We start from the raw sequence: 20,479 nt of genomic DNA on the forward strand, positions 1-20,479 counted from the left end.
CACACACACACACACACACACACACACACACACACACACACACACACACACACACACACACACACACACACACACACACACACAGTAAAAGCCCTGTGAGTATCCTGTTTGCAGGTTTGTGACATAACACTTGTTGACACAAAAACTTGGTGAAAGTCGAGAAACTCAGCTGACAATCAGAGAGAAACACAACCACAGTGCCAACTGATATAAAGGTCAGTGGGATGAGAGAGAGAGACAGAGAGAGAGAGAGAGAGAGAGAGAGAGAGACAGGAAGAAACATTGGGAAATTGACTGAGTGTACGAGCATGTGTGCTTTTGTGTCCCTATCACTCCGTGTTTGGTTCATTCCCCAAAGGGTCTTATTATGTAGCTTCGCACTGGCAACAACACAAAAGCAGCGTCTTTGTATCTTAGCCCATCCAGCTCCCCCAGAGAACATCCGAGACACAGCAAATCCATTTGTTTGTCAGCTATGGATGGACTAATCAGATATGATTGTCTCTGAGAAGCGTAACAGTGTGCAGCCTAGCCTGGCACCACAGTAATGCTGGCCCAGCACCGAGATAACATCTCTGATCTTCCACACTTTTCATTTTTATAAGCAAGGTGCAGAGATTAGAAAAGCATGTTAGAGGGTAAATCATAAAGCTATCTGCAAACAAACTAAATAATTATGTTCAAATATGTTGACTTCTATAAAATAGTTCTCCTCTGCAGTTCACTTAGTATTAATTGGGTCGAGTGGTGATTTTAAATTAATACTGGGTGTGAACGTGAGTGTGTGTGGTTGTCTGTCTCTCTGTGACCCGTCCGGGGTGACCCTGCCGTTGTCCTTTGGCTCCAGCAGTGACCAAAACTTTAATGAGCACTATGAGTGAATGGAAACACGTATTGCCGGTTATATCTGAGTATGAGAACCATCTATCTACTTTAACCAACTGTCACTCAGCTGGTATGTACTTCTTGCTGGTGCGCACCATGTCATTTATTGGCCAAGAATATTATTCCTTTATTTTAACAAATCCTAATCTTAACCTACTTGTTCTTTTAAAGCCAAGCATCTCATCCAAGGGTAGATTACATATCTGTGAAGGATCAATTGGATATAATGAATGAGCGGGCACTGGTGAACACAGCACCAGTAAACAAGCTTTCACTGTACAACGGGATGGAAGAATAATCTATATCCATTAATTGCAATCCCTCATCCATTGGAGTCACAAGGCCGGCTAATTTCCATTATCCCTAGTACATCATCGCCACTGCGGAGAAGAATAGGAAACGTTATAGTCAGGGGAATCCAATCTGAAGCGGAGTGGTTGAGAGTTCACGTACGGCTTCACGCAAGTTCCACATTGTTCAAGAGGCTGCAAAGAATGAGTGAAGGTGACCTCCGTGGAGACAAAGCAGGACTGAACCGTGTCGGCTTCGTTCTCCTCAGTTAATTAGCCACAACTGAAATGTCAGGATTTCTGCAATAGCAGATTGAAAGATATACAAAATAATAGTATCATGAGTTGACATTTACTGAGCTTCAATGACTCATCTCCCATTTTAAGCTCAGCACGCTCCAGCTGTACTCCAGCTTTGTCCCCAATGAGGGACAGTAAATGCAGCGAAAGCCAACCAGAGGCTCTGGAGAAGCCACAGTGCAACAAATAAGCAGTGTTAAACCTGTTGACACACACGTGCGTGCGTGCGTGCGTGCGTGCGTGCGTGTCAACAGGACCCATGCACGCACACAAACACACACACACACACACACAAACACACAGAGCACGCAGCTGACACATTTGGAATTTGTGACGGGTTTCTGTTACAAAGTACAGTCAAAACGAGAGACAGGCTGAGGAGTTAGCGAGCTTTATTAGACTCTATGAAACCACAAATGCTTTGAAGATTTCATTAAAGTCGTTTTGACTCCGTCAGTGAGAAAAAGATAAGCTTTCACCTCATTTAAACTGTGCGTACACAGAGAAATAACGGAGGCGGATGCATGCGTTTGAAGTGTCACACAGATTCTGCTACAAGTGTGGCCACTTATGGGAGAATGAGAGCGACACGCCATTACCTCCACACACGCACACACACACGCACAAACACACGCACGCACGCACGCACGCACGCACACTTTTACATTAATGTTGAAATTTTCTGATATTGTATCACTAGCGTCAAGCTTTACTACAAATGTTCTCACTACTACTAAGACATTGCATTAACATACATTCAATTTCTGTGGAATTACTTTAACCATGACCATAACCAGAGCTTCACCCGAAATTCATGTCTTCACCAGTAAAGGTGTGATCATTTCATAAATTTTAGCGGGAGCCTGGTTTCCGTCTCCAAAAATCCCTCTAAATTGCACACGCACGCACACATGCACACACGCACGCACGCACGCACGCACGCACACACACACACACACACACACACACACGCACGCACGCACGCACGCACGCACGCACGCACGCACACGCACACGCACACACACACACGCGTCTTCAGGGACATTGCATTGACTCATTGATTTCCTGAAGACTTTGAGCGCCAAAGGACATCAATTGTCTGATTTCATTTCACAGTCTCACACCAGCAGAAACACTGAAAATGAAAAAAGTTGAGTACCACGTAAACATTAATGCTCCTTTGAGCTGTCCTGCATGCAGGATGCAGATGATGTTGTAGTAAATGGGGATAAATTAACACTTTGTTGAAAAAGAGCTGTTGAACTGAGGCGATTGACCAGCTCATTCAGTGCTCTGGGATCTGCACTCGTTATTGTTGTTGTTACTCAGGTATGAGCAGAGAAACCACCCCCAGAGCAGTTTCCCTGCTCACATAGAAACTGGTGTGATTAGAGGGACTTTGTCGTCATATTTCAGACACCAAAATTAGCTGAATATGTTGAGAAAACATACTCAGTAGCAACATCTTGCAATGAAGATTTAAAATTCACACGGCGTCATCTCAAGTGGGCTGTTTAACAGTCATAGCGGGAATTTGTTGGCACGAGGTGAGACAGCAAGGCCAAGATCAATAATTTGTCACTGAGACGCAGAGGCCAGATTGAGCTTCACGGGTTTCCTTCTGTCAGTCACTCAGAAATAAAGAGACGTTTCTTCTAGTTTCTGCAGACGCACTCGTCTTGACCCCAAAAAGTACAGGCTGTGTTAACTGTCAACACAAACATGCAATTACACACACACAATGACATAGTGCATCGCAGATTATGGGAAGTGCCTAATTGCTCTATAATTGCACGTGGTGGAAGGTTTTGAGGTCGTGCTTGATACGACCTGCCCAGTTGTAAGGAGCTGAATCACTTTAGTATAATGCGCAGTGTCATAACATAAATTACAGAGATGTAATTTTTCACGTATGTTTAATCAGAGACACTCAGGGCACATTTGCAGTGGAGCTGAAATGCTGTTTGCTTCGTGAGCAGGAGTTATGGCCAACATGATTAGGTTATGAAATTGGACATGCAAAGTTCAGCTTGAGGTGATGGAAATGTGGTGTGGCTGCATGAGACGACATGGCAGTGTGTGTGGATTTGTGCATTTGCATAGAGGCTTTCCACAAAATAGAACAAACATCTCCTAAGCTTTGACCTGAAGTCTGGAGATTTGGAGCTTTGCATTGATTTGGAGCGCCGATGCAGTGTGACAGAGTGAACAGAGATGATTAAACTAACGCTCGTTTGGATTTGTCCAAGGCAAAACTACACAATATATAGAATTGTATGACTGACACTAATCCATTCCATTTGTAACTCAATGTCTCCTGGATATTTCGCTATATAGCCATAGTAAATTAATTTGAAACGCTTGATTAAATTAAACTATGACATTACCAATCACAGCTTTTTATTTATTTTATGTCCATGATGACTGAAGTGCAGTGTTTCTAAAAATGACATTCAAGATATGAACATATTTGTCTTTCTTTGTTAAAATTGGCTGCACACATTCTTTAATATGCTTTGGGAACAGAAAATGTTCCTGCTTGTTCTGCCTCTAGATTCCTCCCGGTGGTTTTGTTGTATATTTGTATCTGCGGGTTGAATGAAAAGAGGAGTATTGACCTCACCTAATTGCAATTCAATTCTAATCAGTTCATCAGTCCACAAATTCCGCAACGTAACCTTGGCCAATCCACATACATCACTGTGCCGCTGATAACTTCCAGGAAGGGATAAGACAATTTCCCCGAATTGAAATGTGTTGCTGTGCCATCAAACCAAACAGACCTGGATGTTTTTATTATGGGGATGGTGAATATTGATAGATGCTGATGAGGAGAAAGGCAGGATCAACAAATGAGGGGTGATGAAGTGGGAAAATGCTTGTGGTGTGTAAAGCGGGGGGCACTCTGTGGAGAGGCTTGTCATGTCGCCTCATTACTGGCTGCGAGAGCAGACTTCAAGAGGGGTAAGAGGTGTGAAGAAAGCTGCAGACGAGGAAAAGTAGGAGGGCGTCAGTTATCAACGGGCTGTCTGGAGTGATTTCTCTCTTGACATTTACCTTTAGTTATCTCGCAAAAACAATACATTGAAAGAGAGATGGTGATGACGTGTGTTGATTTATTTAAAGTGCAATCATAATTTAAAAGCACGAGGTGAGAGGTTTGATGGATTGGGGTCATCTCTGGGCTGGGAGGGTGAAGGGGAGCCCCTCGTAGCGCCCGGCTTTTGTGTTTTGGCAGCGAGGGTGACAGGCAAATTAACCAGAGCCCCAGCCATCTGGTGAATGTTAGGGGGGGCTTTGTCCCCCCGTGTCCCTGCACCTCTGACTGGCCTCGACACCCTGTGTCCATCATCCGGGCCGAGAGGGGGAGAGGAGAGGAGTAGTCATGAGGGCAGATCTGGACGTAGGGGAGAACTTAAAGGGATTTGGCAGAGCAGATTGGAAAAGATGTTCAGTCAAAGCCCATTCTTCTTGAAAAAATCCCAGTGTCGAAACTCACACAGAGACCAAGTTGGAGATGACAATCAAAAAAAAGCTGTGACCACATCCACTGCATGAAAAGGACTGGAGGTTAAAGAAGCAGACAGGAAAAAAATGCAGCAGCAGAAAGGAAGTAGACAGGTAGGAAAATAATAGGAGTATGAGTCCCTCCATGGGGGATAAGAACAGCTCTGTTTGTTGAGGGTATTTCCATTATGTGAGAACACAATCTCTGGATTCTCCATCGCCTCATTACAGACTAACTCCACCATTGCAGTGAGAGCAGCGCATCTGTGTTTGGGGTCATTAGAAACACTCTGTTTGGACCCTAAATTCAAAGAGTCTTTGTTTAGGTCACGCTCTTTCACCACTGCTCTCTGCCTTCGCCCATTCAGCCTATTGAGAGCCATGGAAACAAGAAGTCTTTCACTTTCCTCTCCGTCCCATCGCTCTTCTCTTTTCTCTATCTCCCACCCACCACTTAATTTTGTCCTCATCACGACGTTCCTCGCTGCCATGGGACTAATAGGAACAGGAGGAGTCAGATGCTTACTTAATTGGGCTTCAAGGTGACTCGGTAGATGTCGGAGTGTGCATTCTGTTGGTGCACACACTTGGATGCCTCTCTGAAAATGAAGTAAACTCTGAAGAACAGAAGTAGACAAGGCCAAATGGGCTGGAATTGGCTCTAATAGTTTAGTAGGCCTTTGCGGATCGTGTCTGTCAGATCTCTTACACACAACTAAGATGTATGAAACATCAAATCAAACCACCAGGAAAGAAACACTTTTCTCAAGCATATATTTCACTGTTGGTCCCCAATATTTCAGGTAGTTATTGCCTAAACAATAAACTCTTATAAGGTGTCAGTGTAGGGTTAATAATGTGAAATGAATGTGCCTGGATCACTACAGTTAGCACTTTAAAAATGTACACATGGAGGAAGTAATGTGTTTTGTGAGTGTGTGTGCTTGTGCCCCATGATGGCAGCCATTAGACAGGAGTAAGGCAGCCATGATGAATCGGCACTTAGCCCAGGGAAGCGCACTTGCTCAATGGGCTGTGAATCTCCCGCTGCCTCTGTCAGCCGGCAGAATGTTAAATAAAGTTATTTGAATATTTGTAATAGTAATGTGCCAGCATGTCAAAAACCCAGTGGAGTCTAACGGCGGGGGAAAGTACGAGATGATTCATAGTGTCCTGTGAGCATATATACTCGTACTCGGGTGAGGAATCACATAAATGTCTCACTAAATAGCTACCTAATCATGGGTCTTACACTGACATATGTATGGATTGATGTATGTATGGATGGATGCATGGATGGATCGGATTACGTAAATACTCCATGAATACGTATCTGTGATAACAACATTGCCCAATAGACCTGTGATGATCTCACCTTATTCATATTTACTTAAAAGCAGTTGGTTTGAACCAAAACTGTTCCAACTGTTCATACGCTGTCTTTCTGAGGGAGGTGTGTTGACAGATTTGTGTTTTTGTGTGAAGGTAGAATTCATATTTTTGGGGATATGTTTTTTTTTATTGCACCTTTACATTTTTATTTTTACTACAAACAAGCAATTACAACATGCTAATAATGTTTTTTTATTCCCAGGGCTGATGCATTCAGCAGCAATAGTCCTTCACCTTTTCTTCACAATTATAACTTAACACCAGCTATTTGTATTTTTTGTGGTGCTGTCAATCGCTAAAAAAAACCCAACTAATTAATTGCACAATTTTCTTTGTGTTTAATTGCACTGTACTGCAATGCAATTGCTTCAGTAAAGACTGATGCTTGTAATGTATTTTTATTCAGGGCAAACCACGGAATTAATGTCAACTCAACACACACAGACTCTATTTAAAATCAAAGATTATTTTTATCAAGTCTTTTTAGCGTTGCGTGAAACTGTTTTTCTTTGAGATCATCAAAATAATACAAATACAAATAAACAAATTAATTCATATCTAACACAAGCCCGGGTTTTGTTAGAGCCCAGGTCCACTACTTTGAGAATTTGAGTATTTCGAGAAAGAAATAAAGGTGTGAACTTATTACATGAACAAAGTGGCAATAATATACTGTAACACACACACACTCGCACGCACGCACGCACACACACACACACACACACACACACACACACACACACACACACACACACACACTTTCCTCAATCCGCTATCAGGTAACTTTTTAAAGTGAAACTTTCTGACTTAATATTATTCCACTGGGTATTATGCCACCCTGTAGCCACGGTGCTGCACCCAGAGACGCTGGACTTACTAACTGCATTAATTACATTACATTTTTTTCTTTAAGAAGTTAAACGTTTCAAATCAATTAATTAACGTCTTATTTTTGACGGCACACATTTTTTGTCAAATGTATTTATGACCTGAGGTAAGTTTGGATTCCACTGGGAGATATTCTGGAAGTTTTATGATATGATACAACGTTTAATGTGATTCACACTGTCTAAAAGTTTTGCATTGTGTATCGGGATGTGTCTTTTAAACATGTTTGAAAAAGGTGTGATTCAGCTCAGCCATTAGTAGAGATGCTGATGCTTTGTGGACTTTGTGGAAGATATTCTCTGTCTTGCACCTCTTTATAGGTCTTGCAAAATATTCTGAATGCAGTCATCCTGAAGAGGAACACAGCTCCTCCATGCATGTTTGGTGCAGGCAGAAATAAATCAGCTATCTGAGTCATTATGCTCAGGAAGAAGAACATAAAACAAACGTTTTTAGTCTTATTGAGACTTTGTGAGATGTAAAAGACGTCATTGTGCTTCTTGACGTGATGCTGAGGGTCCATCTTCATCCTAGAACATTAACAGACGGTTCAGATATTTATCCAGGTTGGTCAGAAAGTAAATTCCACTTTCAAAGTCCAAGACTACGCCAGCTGTGAGGGTACTGCACACTATCCTCTGCTCATGTGAAAAAAAAAAAAAAATTTTCTTTATTAAATGCGAAGAGCGAGTCCGCTGTTTGTGAAGGTCCCTGTTAAAGCGTAACCTGAAGGGCTTTCTGACAACAAGACGTAATATCTGTCGGGGATTTGGGACACCAAATACCAAAGGTGCAAAGTTAAGTCGACCCAATGGAAGGGATGAGATTGTGTAAGAGGTTTTAAAGTATTTTATACTTCTGCTCATTTGAGATTAAGATTTGTAATTGCTTGCTTTGATATATTTCTTATATATCTTTGTGAAGCAGAGTCAATTGCCTTGTGTCTGAATGGTGCTCTATAAATACATTTGCCTTGCTTATTTAATCACTGCTAACACAATTAGGGCTGCAAGTAACGATTATTTTAATAATTAACTAATCGGTCAATTATCTTTTTGATTAATTGATGAATTGGTTAAAAAAAAACATTTCAAATTGTAGGACCAGTTGATATTGAACGAACCAAACATCAAATATGTTGTGCTTATTTAAAAGCATGTATACAATATAAATACATATATACACATGTATATAAGATGTAAACAAGACAATTATTAAGTAAGATTTAATGTACTTCAGGGACCACATACAGTCCAGTTTCATCCTGAGTGACCAGACTGGTAAAATATTCCTATAATTACCTTTACATTTACACTTCAAAGTTTTTCTTTGTTGTGGTCACAGTGTATGGAATGAAATTGTCTATATTTTTGCAAAATGAAGCAGAGGTATGGAGCGGTACGGTAAAGCAGTAAGGTAAAGCAGTAAGGTAAAGCAGTAAGGTAAAGCAGTAAGGTAAAGCAGAGCCAAATCTGGTGTGTTTCCTCCAGATAATAGGTTAAAAAGTAGGCGGGGCTTAGAGCTCCACAGATATGTGACCTTACGACAGTAATCTCAGCCGGGTGGCATACCTTATGAATCATCTGTTGTTGTTTACATCCTACGCTTTGCACAAGTTGCTTTGTTTTGTCTCCCCACATCTGAGCGTGCTCCGGCGGCGAGCTGGTCAGCTCGAGTGCCGCACCACAACTTTGATGTTACTGAGAGAGCGAACGCCGGCCGAGTGGCATGGAATCGCACAACACAATGAATCGATAATTAAATTCTTGCCAACACTTTTAATAATCAAATTTAATTGATTTTATTGATTCAGTGTTGCAGCCCTCAACATAATACCCTCAATATCTGAGTGATTTCATGTCTATAAATTCATACTTTACAGTTTTCATGTAACCTTTTCTAATCCCCTCTGAAGTGTATGAATTAAATTAATCATAGGACACTATCTGGGATACTAGAAGTGAAGTAGATAAATATACAAGAAGAGTGAAGCAATAAACTTTAAGAACAGTCAACTGGTAACAAAATAAGAGGAGACATAGTAAAGGAGCTCCACTGATCCTTCATGCCATCTATAGAAACGATAAGGAGACAGTCATCAGCGTAGTTTTCTTCACAGAAGAAGCTGTTCACTGTAAAAAAAAAAAAAAAAAGCAGTGTGAAGTTTTGAGTTGTAGTTCACGGTGTAAAATTTAGACCTGTTTTGTTTGAACATCAAAATAATAAGTTCACCATTAAGACTCAAGCACCTCTCTGGTGAGAATTGCAGGAGCATTAAGACGACCAATGATTGTCGTGGATTAAAGACAAAGCAGATGACGTGCAGCAGATTGCAGTCAGGGTGAAACTATCAATCACTCGGCTGGAGACAGTGACAGTCATCACAAGAGCGTCCGGTGACACCGGCACGCCGCTCAGTCGCCGCTGAGCACGAGACACACACAAGAAATGCTTTGCATTGGTCGGAGGTAGTGGTCTGCTATTTGGAGTGTCTCTGCTCGATTTAACAGGGAGGTGATAAAATATTTAGCAGATTGCTTACATAGCCGAGGGGGAGAGAGTGGGAAGGAGAGAGTGAGAGAGAGAGAGAGAGAGAGAGAGAGAGAGAGAGAGAGAGAGGACGATACTCAAATGGCTTGTGCGAGAGCTGGGGAGCTGGTAATGAGGATGGCATGCTGACATTATCGCTACAGAGCACAACAACTCTACGTGGTCTCTCTGCCCAGCTGACAGCAGGCCGCACACACGCACCACCCTACCTGCCACTAATTAAAACATAGATTATAGCGAGTGCAGTGAGGTTGTAGGAGGTCTGTACGTGCGCTGGCACAATGCACAAAACACATGACACACACTCACCTGCAATCTCACATCACATCATTTACAAATTAAAAGCATTTTTACTGCATTTGCTGTTTCAATTAGCTTTAATAAATTGATACATGAAACTTTCCACAGGATTTAAACCACTCACAAACATTCATCCATCTTCGCTTTATCGAGGCAGTGTCGCCGCTAGCGGAAGCTGAGACACACCTACCATGAAAACACAGCTCAGTGGGCTGGTCACAGGCAGCCGGGATCACAGAATGAGTGAACACCAACATGCAGAACTTCAGATTGTCCCAGGAGCTGGAGAAGAGCCACATACACCCAGGGAGAACATGGAAACTGCTCCAAGGCAAGCTTCCAGGGTCACCATGTTGTGAGGTGTTGTCACTGCAGACACACACAGATACTGACGGCTCAGTGCGTGGTGCTCACACTCTGTTGAGGGTTCAGTGTGATCATTTTTCATCCCACTTTTTCCAACCTCAGGTTCAACAGAGGGGCTGTACGCCTGTGCAGCATAGTGTGAATGCCGGACAAACACAGCATCATCATGGAGGAAATGCAAACCGTACACAGAAAATCCTTCAGGGTCTTCTTGTGGTGTGGCCACAGTGTAAATCACACTCCCAAACACAATGAAAGCTCACAGGTCAATGCAGTGTCCTCACACCTACATGGGGGTTGAGAGGCAGCATATTGTGAAATCTGGAGCTGTAATGTTTCATTTACGTGTGTTTTGGAGACAGTGTGTGTGTGTGTGAAGTAGCAGGTCAGATTTAGATGGAGGCTGCTCTCACTGTCGGCTCACCGTCCAGTCCTGAACCAATTCTTGCTCACTGCTTTTCACCAAAAACACATTTACTGGTATTAGTACTGATCAGTGTGCATTTGTGTAAAAGATACTTCATCTCTCAAGTGTTCCCATTGATTATTTGTTTTTAGTTTGCTTGATATTGGTGAGCAGTGTGGGAGCAGCCGTGAGAAACCTTCATTACTTAAGTTTAGGTTTAGTTCGCAGGTGTGGGATGGACTGACTCTGCTATTGTGTTTTGTCGCATGCATGTGTTTTATAACTTTTTATTTATTGATAATGTTGATATTGTTATGCTCCTGCATCCACGCCTCCAACCATCCATTCCTCCCTCAATCCATCCATCCCCCTCCCTCCCTTAATCCATCCATCCATCCATCCTCCCACCCACAGAGCACAAGCATACAAGCGCTAACATCCTACCAGGTGGAGAAGGGAATCAAACCATGAACCTGAGGATTGGAAGACGAGGCACACGAACTGGCGCTTTGGCTGTCACATCGAACAAACAAAGCAAAACAGGAGCAGCTGGAATGAAACCGCTCCTGCTATCAAGTTGCAATAAGCTGCGAGTCATTATTTTATCATTAGCTGCAGAGCCATTTAAGTAAATGTTTGTGTACAATGTTTATGTCATCTCAACAACTAATTAAAAACCCACTCAATGGGCAAGTTGCTCTTACATATTGGTCACGAAGGTAAGTTTGAAGAAGGCAAGTCATTGTTTCCTCACTGCCTTTTTCCCTGAATAGAAATAATGTAGATATAAATAGTAGCACATTACCAGGTGGCTCAGTATAGCTCAAAACAGAGGCGATTTCTTTCATTTGTGATTTTCCACTGTGGTATTTCCTATGAAACACATTCCCCTCATTTTACCTCGAATGGGGGGGAATTATTTCAGCATGAAGCCACATCCACTCATGTTCTTTTTGTTCCTGTTACTTCATCTCTAATGGGCAATTACTTCAGAGCCAATGCTGAGGCCACGTTATTGCACCAGCCCTCCATTGATTGGTTGCCTATCGTTCTGAGCTTCCACAAGCACTTTAAGGTTAGATTTCCATGTTAAATAATGGATTACAAGTCCATAGAAAATAAAAGGTTGAGATTGCTGTTGTTGGACAGCCTCGCAGTGGAGATGAGAGAGGTACAGATTTCATTCACGTCTCCAGAGAGCGAGTTCAAAGACAGAAGTGACTCCATCATCTGTTTTCTCTCAGTACTTATATTCTTCTGACCTAGTTAGTGTTGTTGCCCTGATAATTGGAGTTTACATTAAAAAAAATAGTTTCTACTATTCAAACCAAGGTCATCTAACATAAACAGTTTCCGCTCTCTGCAGGGTTTTTTTTCCTATCGCCAGTACATACTGCCACAGAGCCAGCTAAGTCAAAGCTAACTCAGTGGGAAGTCGACTCACTGTGGGTACTCACAGAGTCGAGAGGATTGTGGGAATTATCTGAAATATACGTCTCCTGCTCTGTTCAAAGGGCCTTTGTAGTGCTTATACTGCGCATACTTGGGGACTGTGTGTGTGTGTGTGTGTGTGTGTGTGTGTGTGTGTGTGTGTGTGTGTGTGTGTGTGTGTGTGTGTGTGTGCGTGTTCACAGTAATGCCAATACCCCTCCACTAACACAGGGTGCAGAAACACTTGGGTGCAGCTTCAATGACCTCTCTGGGAGTGAGAACAAGCTCCAGGTAAATTTAATAAAACAAGAATGTTTGTGCAATCTATGTCAACATATTAAAAATGATAAAGCTCAACATCTTATTTCTGGCAGAAAACAATACTTATCCATTAGAGCCTGCAGATTTGTTTCTATCAGATGACAGTTGAAGTGATGTGACATTTCTATGCTTTACATTGAAAGCTTTTAACAATATATTGAACACGCCTTCATGGGACACAGCCAGAGCACGAAACAGATTCAGTTTAAAAAAGGTAAATAAAATATATTCCATAATTAAAAAAGAATATCAATGGACATGCTGTGAAGGCAGTTTTTAACTGGAAGCTGTTCAGTTTTCAACCCATTTTGAACTAAAACATAACACCCTTATTATAGCATATTGTGCTGACATAAAAATGTGCTCACTCATAAAATTGCATGACTTGAGATATGAATTTGAGAAAAAAACGTAAATAAAACATCAGCGATATATCGTACAGTTTGGTGTGAAATACCATAAAATCTTCTCATCTTGTGACTTTAATTACACAATATAAAAAAAGAGATTGTTTAAGTAATGTATCGCAGACCACATTTTTGTCCTTTAAATGACTGAGATTTTGAAATCTTATTCCAAAATTCCAGGGACATTTCATACCAAGCTCCTGAAGGCAGCCAACTCCAGCCCGGCAATTTTTATTTAAAAAGACCATTTCTGTGTTTCCCTGTGTTTGCCCTATTGTGCATGCAAGTGTGTGGAACACAGAGCATAGAGCAACACTACAGGGATACAGTAGACACAGTCACACACGGTGTGCTTTGTAGATATGTGGCACTTTCATATCTGTTTATTGATCAGAGCAGATGTGCGTCAATCAATCTTATCTAAGCTCCACACACTTTCCAACAAACCTCCAGAGGCCGGCCAAGCAATACCGCGCCACACTGAGAGCCCCGAGCCACTCACATTATCGTTACACACCTTGAGCAAATTGTCTGTGTGTGTGTGTGTGTGTGTGTGTGTGTGTGTGTGTGTGTACACGAAAGGACATGCAGAAAGAAAAAGAACAGCTTGAAAGGAAAACCTGGATTAACCTTTCCTTTATGTGCGAGTGATTATCTACTTCTCAGAACTTTGTCTTTCAGCACACCACACTGAGCTGGACTCAAACCTGCTGCCATCTGTAAAAGCAGCTTGTGGAAAAGGCTGGAAATCGCTGCAGATTACAGCTCAGTGCTAATGTGGCTTTTTTAGCACTTTAAAGCTGGATGTGATAGAAGAAAACGCGTGAATGTGTATATATGTGTGTGTGTGTGTATGTGTGTGTGTATATATATATATCATATATCATCTGCAAAACGCATGAATTCAGCAGCAGCATTCATACAAAAAAAATATACGATCTGAGGGACACACTCACACCTTGTTATATGCAAGCCTAAAATAGAAGCGATTCATATCGACTGTCAATGAGAACTTTGTTGTATTACGTGTGGATTGAATGTGGATTGAAGCAGCGAGGTCCTCGGTTTGCTGAAACACTCATTGCATTGGCTTAATGTCTTACCTCTGCACACGTTGCCGTTATCAGGTTCGAAGCCGGCCTTGCATGTGCAGCTGCCGATAGGAACCATCCACTCTCCGTCTCCATTGCAGTAGAGCTTTATAGGGACGTCCACTTCCTCTGAGTTGGGGATGCAGATTCCTCGAGCAATGACCAGAGAGGTGCTTTCAGCACCGGTCATTGTCTCTGGAAAGACTGCAAAGTTCTGCACCACGCTGGGGCACTTCTTATAAAACACCCTGACGGACAGCAGTGACATGCAGGCTCCGTAGTCCTGGAAGGCCAAGTAGAAGCCATTTTTGGACAGTGGCCCAAAGCTTCGCACCTCCGTGTTCACCTTCAACAGACGGCCGCCAAAGTCCACCTGCGAGAAGCTCTCATCAGCGGCGATGGTATCCACCTTGAGGTAAGGAGCCTCCATCCAGAAGGCTGTGCCTTTGGTGGCGATGACAGCATCGGTTTCATAGTAGTAGAGGTTGAACGTCTCCTTGCATGACCCGGGGACGTTTGGGAGGGAGCTGCAGTCACGTACAGTGAACCGAATCTCCACGTAGATGCGCTGCGCCCCGCGCCGGTCAATGAAGGTGGTGAGGAGCCAGTTGTTCTGGCTGGGCTCGAAGACATTGCACACCTGGTACGTCCTGATGGTGTTGAGGTTCTCATCATAGCCGCTCACTTCCTCCCACTGCAGGCAGAACAAAAACAGAGGGAACGGGGACAGAGGAGTGCACATGGCTGATTAGAAATCCTCCGTGATAAGACTGCGGTTTTTTCTCATTTTTTGATAGAGAATGCTAATACTGGCTGAGTCGAGAAATTGTACACACATCAGTAACCTCTTTAAGGAACTCGATTGAAGTCTTCCTCCAAGAATGACAAAAAAAAGTGAATTAGCCTGTTGAGCTACATGCTTCATCCACTGAGAATACACAAATGTCCTTCTATGAAATAGCAAATAACTCGGTAAGTGCAGCAATAGCACAACACTACTTTATGGTGTTGTTCTCGAAATACGCTCACAGCTGTACTCTGTGTACTCCCTCCGTATGAGCGCGAGTCGGGTAATTGCTTTGGATGCATTGCTATGTGTTATCTATGCCAAGTGTTGCTGGGCAAATAACTGATGCGTTAAAAAATATGGTGTGTAACAAACTCAAGATTATGCACTACTGAATTACAATTAGACAGACGGGGGAAACATGGCAGCCAAGAGCCAGCGTGATGGAGGACAGTGATGGGAAACACGCAGTAGTCCATGTCTTGCAGGTGTGACCTAGAAAGTGTGTTGGATGAACATGTGATTCCCCGGGGGAACTAAGTCACGTCATGACGAAAATGTGCCATTAACGTTTGGCTGGAATCACAAAGAAACTTTAAAAACTCCCAGAAGCTTGATTTGACTCAGTGTACTTCAAAAGGTTCCAGTGTATTGATTTTCAATATGTGATCTTTTAAATTGTAAATGTGCTTTTATGAGGTGCATATTTGCTGCATTGTTCAGTGCAGCAAAGTCTGCCAAAGAGCCGACGAGCTCGCGCAGAGAAAGCGAGAAGCCGCATGCTCTCACATGAAAGGCCTCCTACTTGAAATGAATATTTTGTGGAATAGGGAGGATGATCTGAGACAATTGTGAAACTTGTCCCTCAGATCACTTTCACTCCCTGTAATAATGGCATTCTTTTCACTCCTGTTTGAAGCAACAGCGGCGGCTTACAGATTTATTTCTCCAAATTCCGCAGCACCAATGATCCTAACAGCTGTAGGCGAGGAGAAGTTAATGAGCTCTGTAGTGGACTGAGGGGGCCTCCAGTCACTACATGTTTCTCCTGTGCATATATCTCCTGGTGCTTCCCTCTTCTTTTGACCTTTACAGCCCCGGCTGCTCCATCAGGCCTAATGGGGAGGAGAAGACATTGCCTGTACGTGGATACACACAAACCGACCAATTGACTGATGGGAAAGATTCATAAGTCCCACAAGGTGAATCCATAAAATGACTGGAGACAAGAAACATGCGATAAATGTCAGTGATCAAGTTTAGTCTTGGAAAATCAACAGAATCGATGTGAATAATAAAACTATCCAAAGAGTAGTTATCTGGAAATAAACAACAAGGTGGAAGGAAGCCGGTGTGAGGCTGGCGAGGTGATGTAGAGGGTGTGGAGGGAAGACACTTGAAGAGCAGCGACATGATAAATGAGTTTACAGAAATCCAAGGTGCAAATTAAAGCCTTTTTTCACTGCTGCTCCCTCTGTGCCCACTTCAGTCTACTCTCCTTCCCTTCTGCTCGCTCCTTCCGTTTCTGCTCTGTAATGACCATTCATCAGCATTACAGGAACCTGTCCCTTTCAGCACTGCCTGTTCATTAATACCGCCAGCCCTCGGCTCCTCTGCACCCGTCTGCTCCAGTCTAGGAGGGGGTCCTCACCGCCTCTCGTCTAGCCAAATGACCACCATCTTTCACGCCAGAGAGGAGCCCGAGGCGTCTCCAATACTGCCCGTCCAGAATCTGTCCACAAATTCATTGGCGCAGATAATAATGACCCGCGATTTTTTATTTCCTCCTCAGTAGATGTACGGTTGTCACCATTATGTCAAAGACAAACCAAACTAGCGCAGGTGCGTGTATGGTTATTAAGGTGAGATGAGACTTTGCGGCACAATCTCTTCTTGTCCTTTCAGCACTTTGTATTCATGTGCTGTTTATGCCCGTGTGTCTGTGTGAGAACGTGCTTTTTATAATTTGATGGTTTACCGACCACATATTGATTTTCTAGCTGTTGTTTTGCCGCTGAAGGCTTCAGGCTACGCAACACATTTCTCCACGTATAGGTCCAAAGCATTGATTACCGTGAGTATTATCGCCGCTATTCAATCTTCAGCATCTTTGTCATTTTCTCACCGGTGGAACGCATGTGGCACATGCATTTAGACAGCAAGGCTAGCATTTATTAAAGAAGCACAAGTCTTTGTCTCATCTATAGGCTCCCTACAGCCCATTTCCAATTCTCTGCTTCAATCATTTAACCCTATCTTGTGCACAACTCAATGACACCTCTGTGACCTTGCCAAAGAAGAAAGAAAAGAGAAGACATCATCACCTGTCACCTCGCCGATAATGGAAGTCCCTGGTCTTTGCATCCACTGCTTTCTGCATGAATTTTTCATGAAATAACACGAGCCCTGCAATGTGTATATTTATTACATGCATTATGAAACTTAGTGCAAATATACCTCATAGGTACGTATCTTTGACGTCAACTGGAAGTGAACAACGTGTATGAGAGACAGGAGTGTTTTTCATTTCTCTCCCGTTCTCCAAGTTCAGGTGAAAAGACATCACTGTCTACTCCGGTTGATCAGGTAAAAAACCACCGATAAGAACATGGTGAGAATAAAAAGAACAAGACGCTGGGAAGAGGTTTTTGCTTCATTCACTCACATGTAGAAAGCAGTGGTGTATTAAAGGGATAATGTCCGTGCAAAATAACACAATCTCTTAATTTTGCACTTTTGCATTCATGAATATGGAGTGTCAGATGTGTGTTCTCGATCATGCTAAATAACGGCAAGCTTTTATGCTGATAAATTTAATATTAAGCACATAATGTCATTTTACAACGCCTGAAAAAGTTTGCTGCGTTTATGGTGCCATCTGTTTTTAATGCACTGAAAAGGAATCTAGCTCAAAATCTACCACAGATGTTGTGGTGGGATACATTTCTTCTAACCTTGCACATGACTTTTCATTTAGGGCTATGTATCACTGGTCTCACGATTGGATTCGATTATCTGTCAATGATTTGATTTGATTTGATTTGATTCAATTCGATTCCACGATGAATCACGATGCATCATTATGTGTTATATCATCAACTTTCTTTATAAGTGCTCAAGTCTAAACACCTAAAATGTTAACTAGCGACGCACCAATAATATGGGGGTATTATTGAAGCAAAACTATTTGTCTATGCATATGGAGAGTTGTCTGTCTGTACCTCAATCTGTCTGTCTGAAGTTAGAGTTGTCAATGTGTAAAATACAGTAATTTGTCAATGTGAACCTGAATCTGAAAAGTCTACGCATTCGAATGTAAGTGCTGAAAATACAGACAACTCACCAGCTACGAGTCGCGCTGTTTCACAACTGGCTGTTTTTTTACATGTGACTTTTGCGTCACTTCTGCCATCTGAAGGATTGGAAGCTGTAAAGCCTGGGTTTTGCTGCCCTGAGCTCAGGCTCACAGGCTCCTGCATTCTGCCCTGCGCCTACCTGCGTAGACTTTTCAGATTCAGGTTCACATTGACAAATTATTTTACACATTGACAACTCTAACTTCAGACAGACAGATTGAAGTACAGACAGCTCAAAATATGCATAGACAAACAGTTTTGCTACAATAATACCCCCATACAAAAACACATTTTAAATGAAGTGTACAAGTAAGATTACTTACAATATACGAGTATTAATACAAGTATTAAATGCCATAAAGTCTAATTCATGCACAAACCATATGTGAAGGCTACATATTGCGAACAACCGTCCCACAGCCTCGGTGTCGATGCTACGTCACCTCCAACTGCATCACAGTTTACATTACGCATAGCACAGCGCGTACCGTCAATCTGCATGATGGATACTGCGTACTGTAGACTGGAGGCTGAGCTCCATGTGCACAACAACACACACTCTAGCTCGCTGTTAGCGACTGTGCTCATCGTACATTAATCTAGTTGTGTATGTAGCATCGCTGGTGTGTGAGCCCCAAAACGCTTTAGCATGTAGCATGTAGCATGTAGCACAGCTTTGAGTTCCGTGCTGATGTGCAGCATGCTACAGCATCTATCTATCTATCATCTATCTATCTATCTATCTATCTATTATTATTATTATTATTACTATTATTATTATTATTATGATATATATATATATATATATTGTTATTGTTATTGTTATATTATTGCTACCATTACTAGTGGTACGATACACGAGTATTATACACTATTTCACACAGTTATTATCTGTATTATTATAATTATTATATAATGCCTACTTCTAATTTGCTCTGCCACTGCACCTTACTATTTATTCATCTTGCTTTTATCTCATGCTTATTTCTAAGTGCCCATGTTCCGTTCTGTGTTTTACTTTATGTCTTATACCCAGATATTTTTATTTTTTTATTTTTTACTTTTATTTCTATTCTATTGTATTTTAGAATTTTTGTATGTACCAGATTGCTGCAACAAAACAATTTCCCTTCGGGGATGAATAAAGTAATTATCTATCTATCTATCAGCTAACTCTGCTGGTCCAAATGTTTCTGGTGATTAAGTTGTACGAATAGCTTCCTTCTCCTCTTGATATGTTGGCTGAATAAAATGTACCGTCTGTCCTACGTTTGTCATTCTCATTGTTAAAGAATATCCAAACCACCGACGCCACTCACACTCTCTTGCTCATGTGTACCTGCAGGCGACAATGCTCACACAGAACTCTTGTCTTAATTAATTATGTTTTGTCACTGAATTAATGGCGAATCGTCCACGTTCGCATCACAATGCATCATAGAAATCATTACATGTAACACTCCTACTTTCACTCAGGTAATATTCCTGCAAAACACTCACACACAAACCTAAAGCGGAATTCCTTCAAGCCTAAACACTTTATACATGATCTTTATGAATAAGATCCTGTGTGTTTGAATGCGTTTCAAATATTAATGTTCAATTACTTTTAACTTCCATGTTAATTACTGCAGTTTAGGATGTAAATGACTTCCAGGTTGAGGTTGACTGATAACACTGAGAGGCAGTAGTGAGATACAAGAGGAATCAGAGTTTGAGACTTTTCCCAGCATGAATTTCCAAGGACTTACCTGCCTGACCTCAATTTACAGAGTGAAACATCTCACGCTTTTTATTGTCTATGATTCAAACAACCTTGGATTGTGAAATTCATTAACTTTAATGTATAGTTTGTTGCTTGGCATGAGACAAAATGTGTAACATTTGCTAACATTAACATCCAATGAGTGTTGCCCAGTGTGCTGTGAAGGAACTTCAGTCACAATGAAAGCGAGATAGAACTTAACTCCTACGTGATACAAAAAATAATGGACATCTATACCCTCCCCATGAAAAACATTCTTTAAACACTGTAAGCCTAGAATGGGATAAATGCAAGACAGGGAATGACTATGTGATTTTTCTTTTTCTGCTTTTGTTTTTCTAAATCACAGTGCTCTTCCTCTTTCTCACTTGGATTTGTTATTTTGTGAATTCCCAGCAGCACTGTTTCAGAAGGGCAGTAGTCTGCGGGTGTCGTTG

The 20,479-nt window shown here is 41.9% G+C and overlaps 1 protein-coding gene across 1 annotated transcript in view; it reads right to left on the reverse strand.

Annotated features, from left to right (window-relative positions):
* ephb1 (EPH receptor B1) overlaps positions 1-20,479 on the reverse strand; it is a 218,997-nt gene that overhangs the window by 107,254 nt on the left and 91,264 nt on the right. The window contains exon 3 of the mRNA XM_080503748.1: positions 14,147-14,828. Within this exon, the coding sequence (XP_080359874.1) occupies positions 14,147-14,828 (682 nt within the window). The remainder of the gene's footprint in view (positions 1-14,146; positions 14,829-20,479) is intronic.

Source organism: Blennius ocellaris, assembly GCF_963422515.1.
Source record: "Blennius ocellaris genome assembly, chromosome: 10".
Classification (NCBI taxonomy): Eukaryota; Metazoa; Chordata; class Actinopteri; order Blenniiformes; family Blenniidae; genus Blennius; species Blennius ocellaris.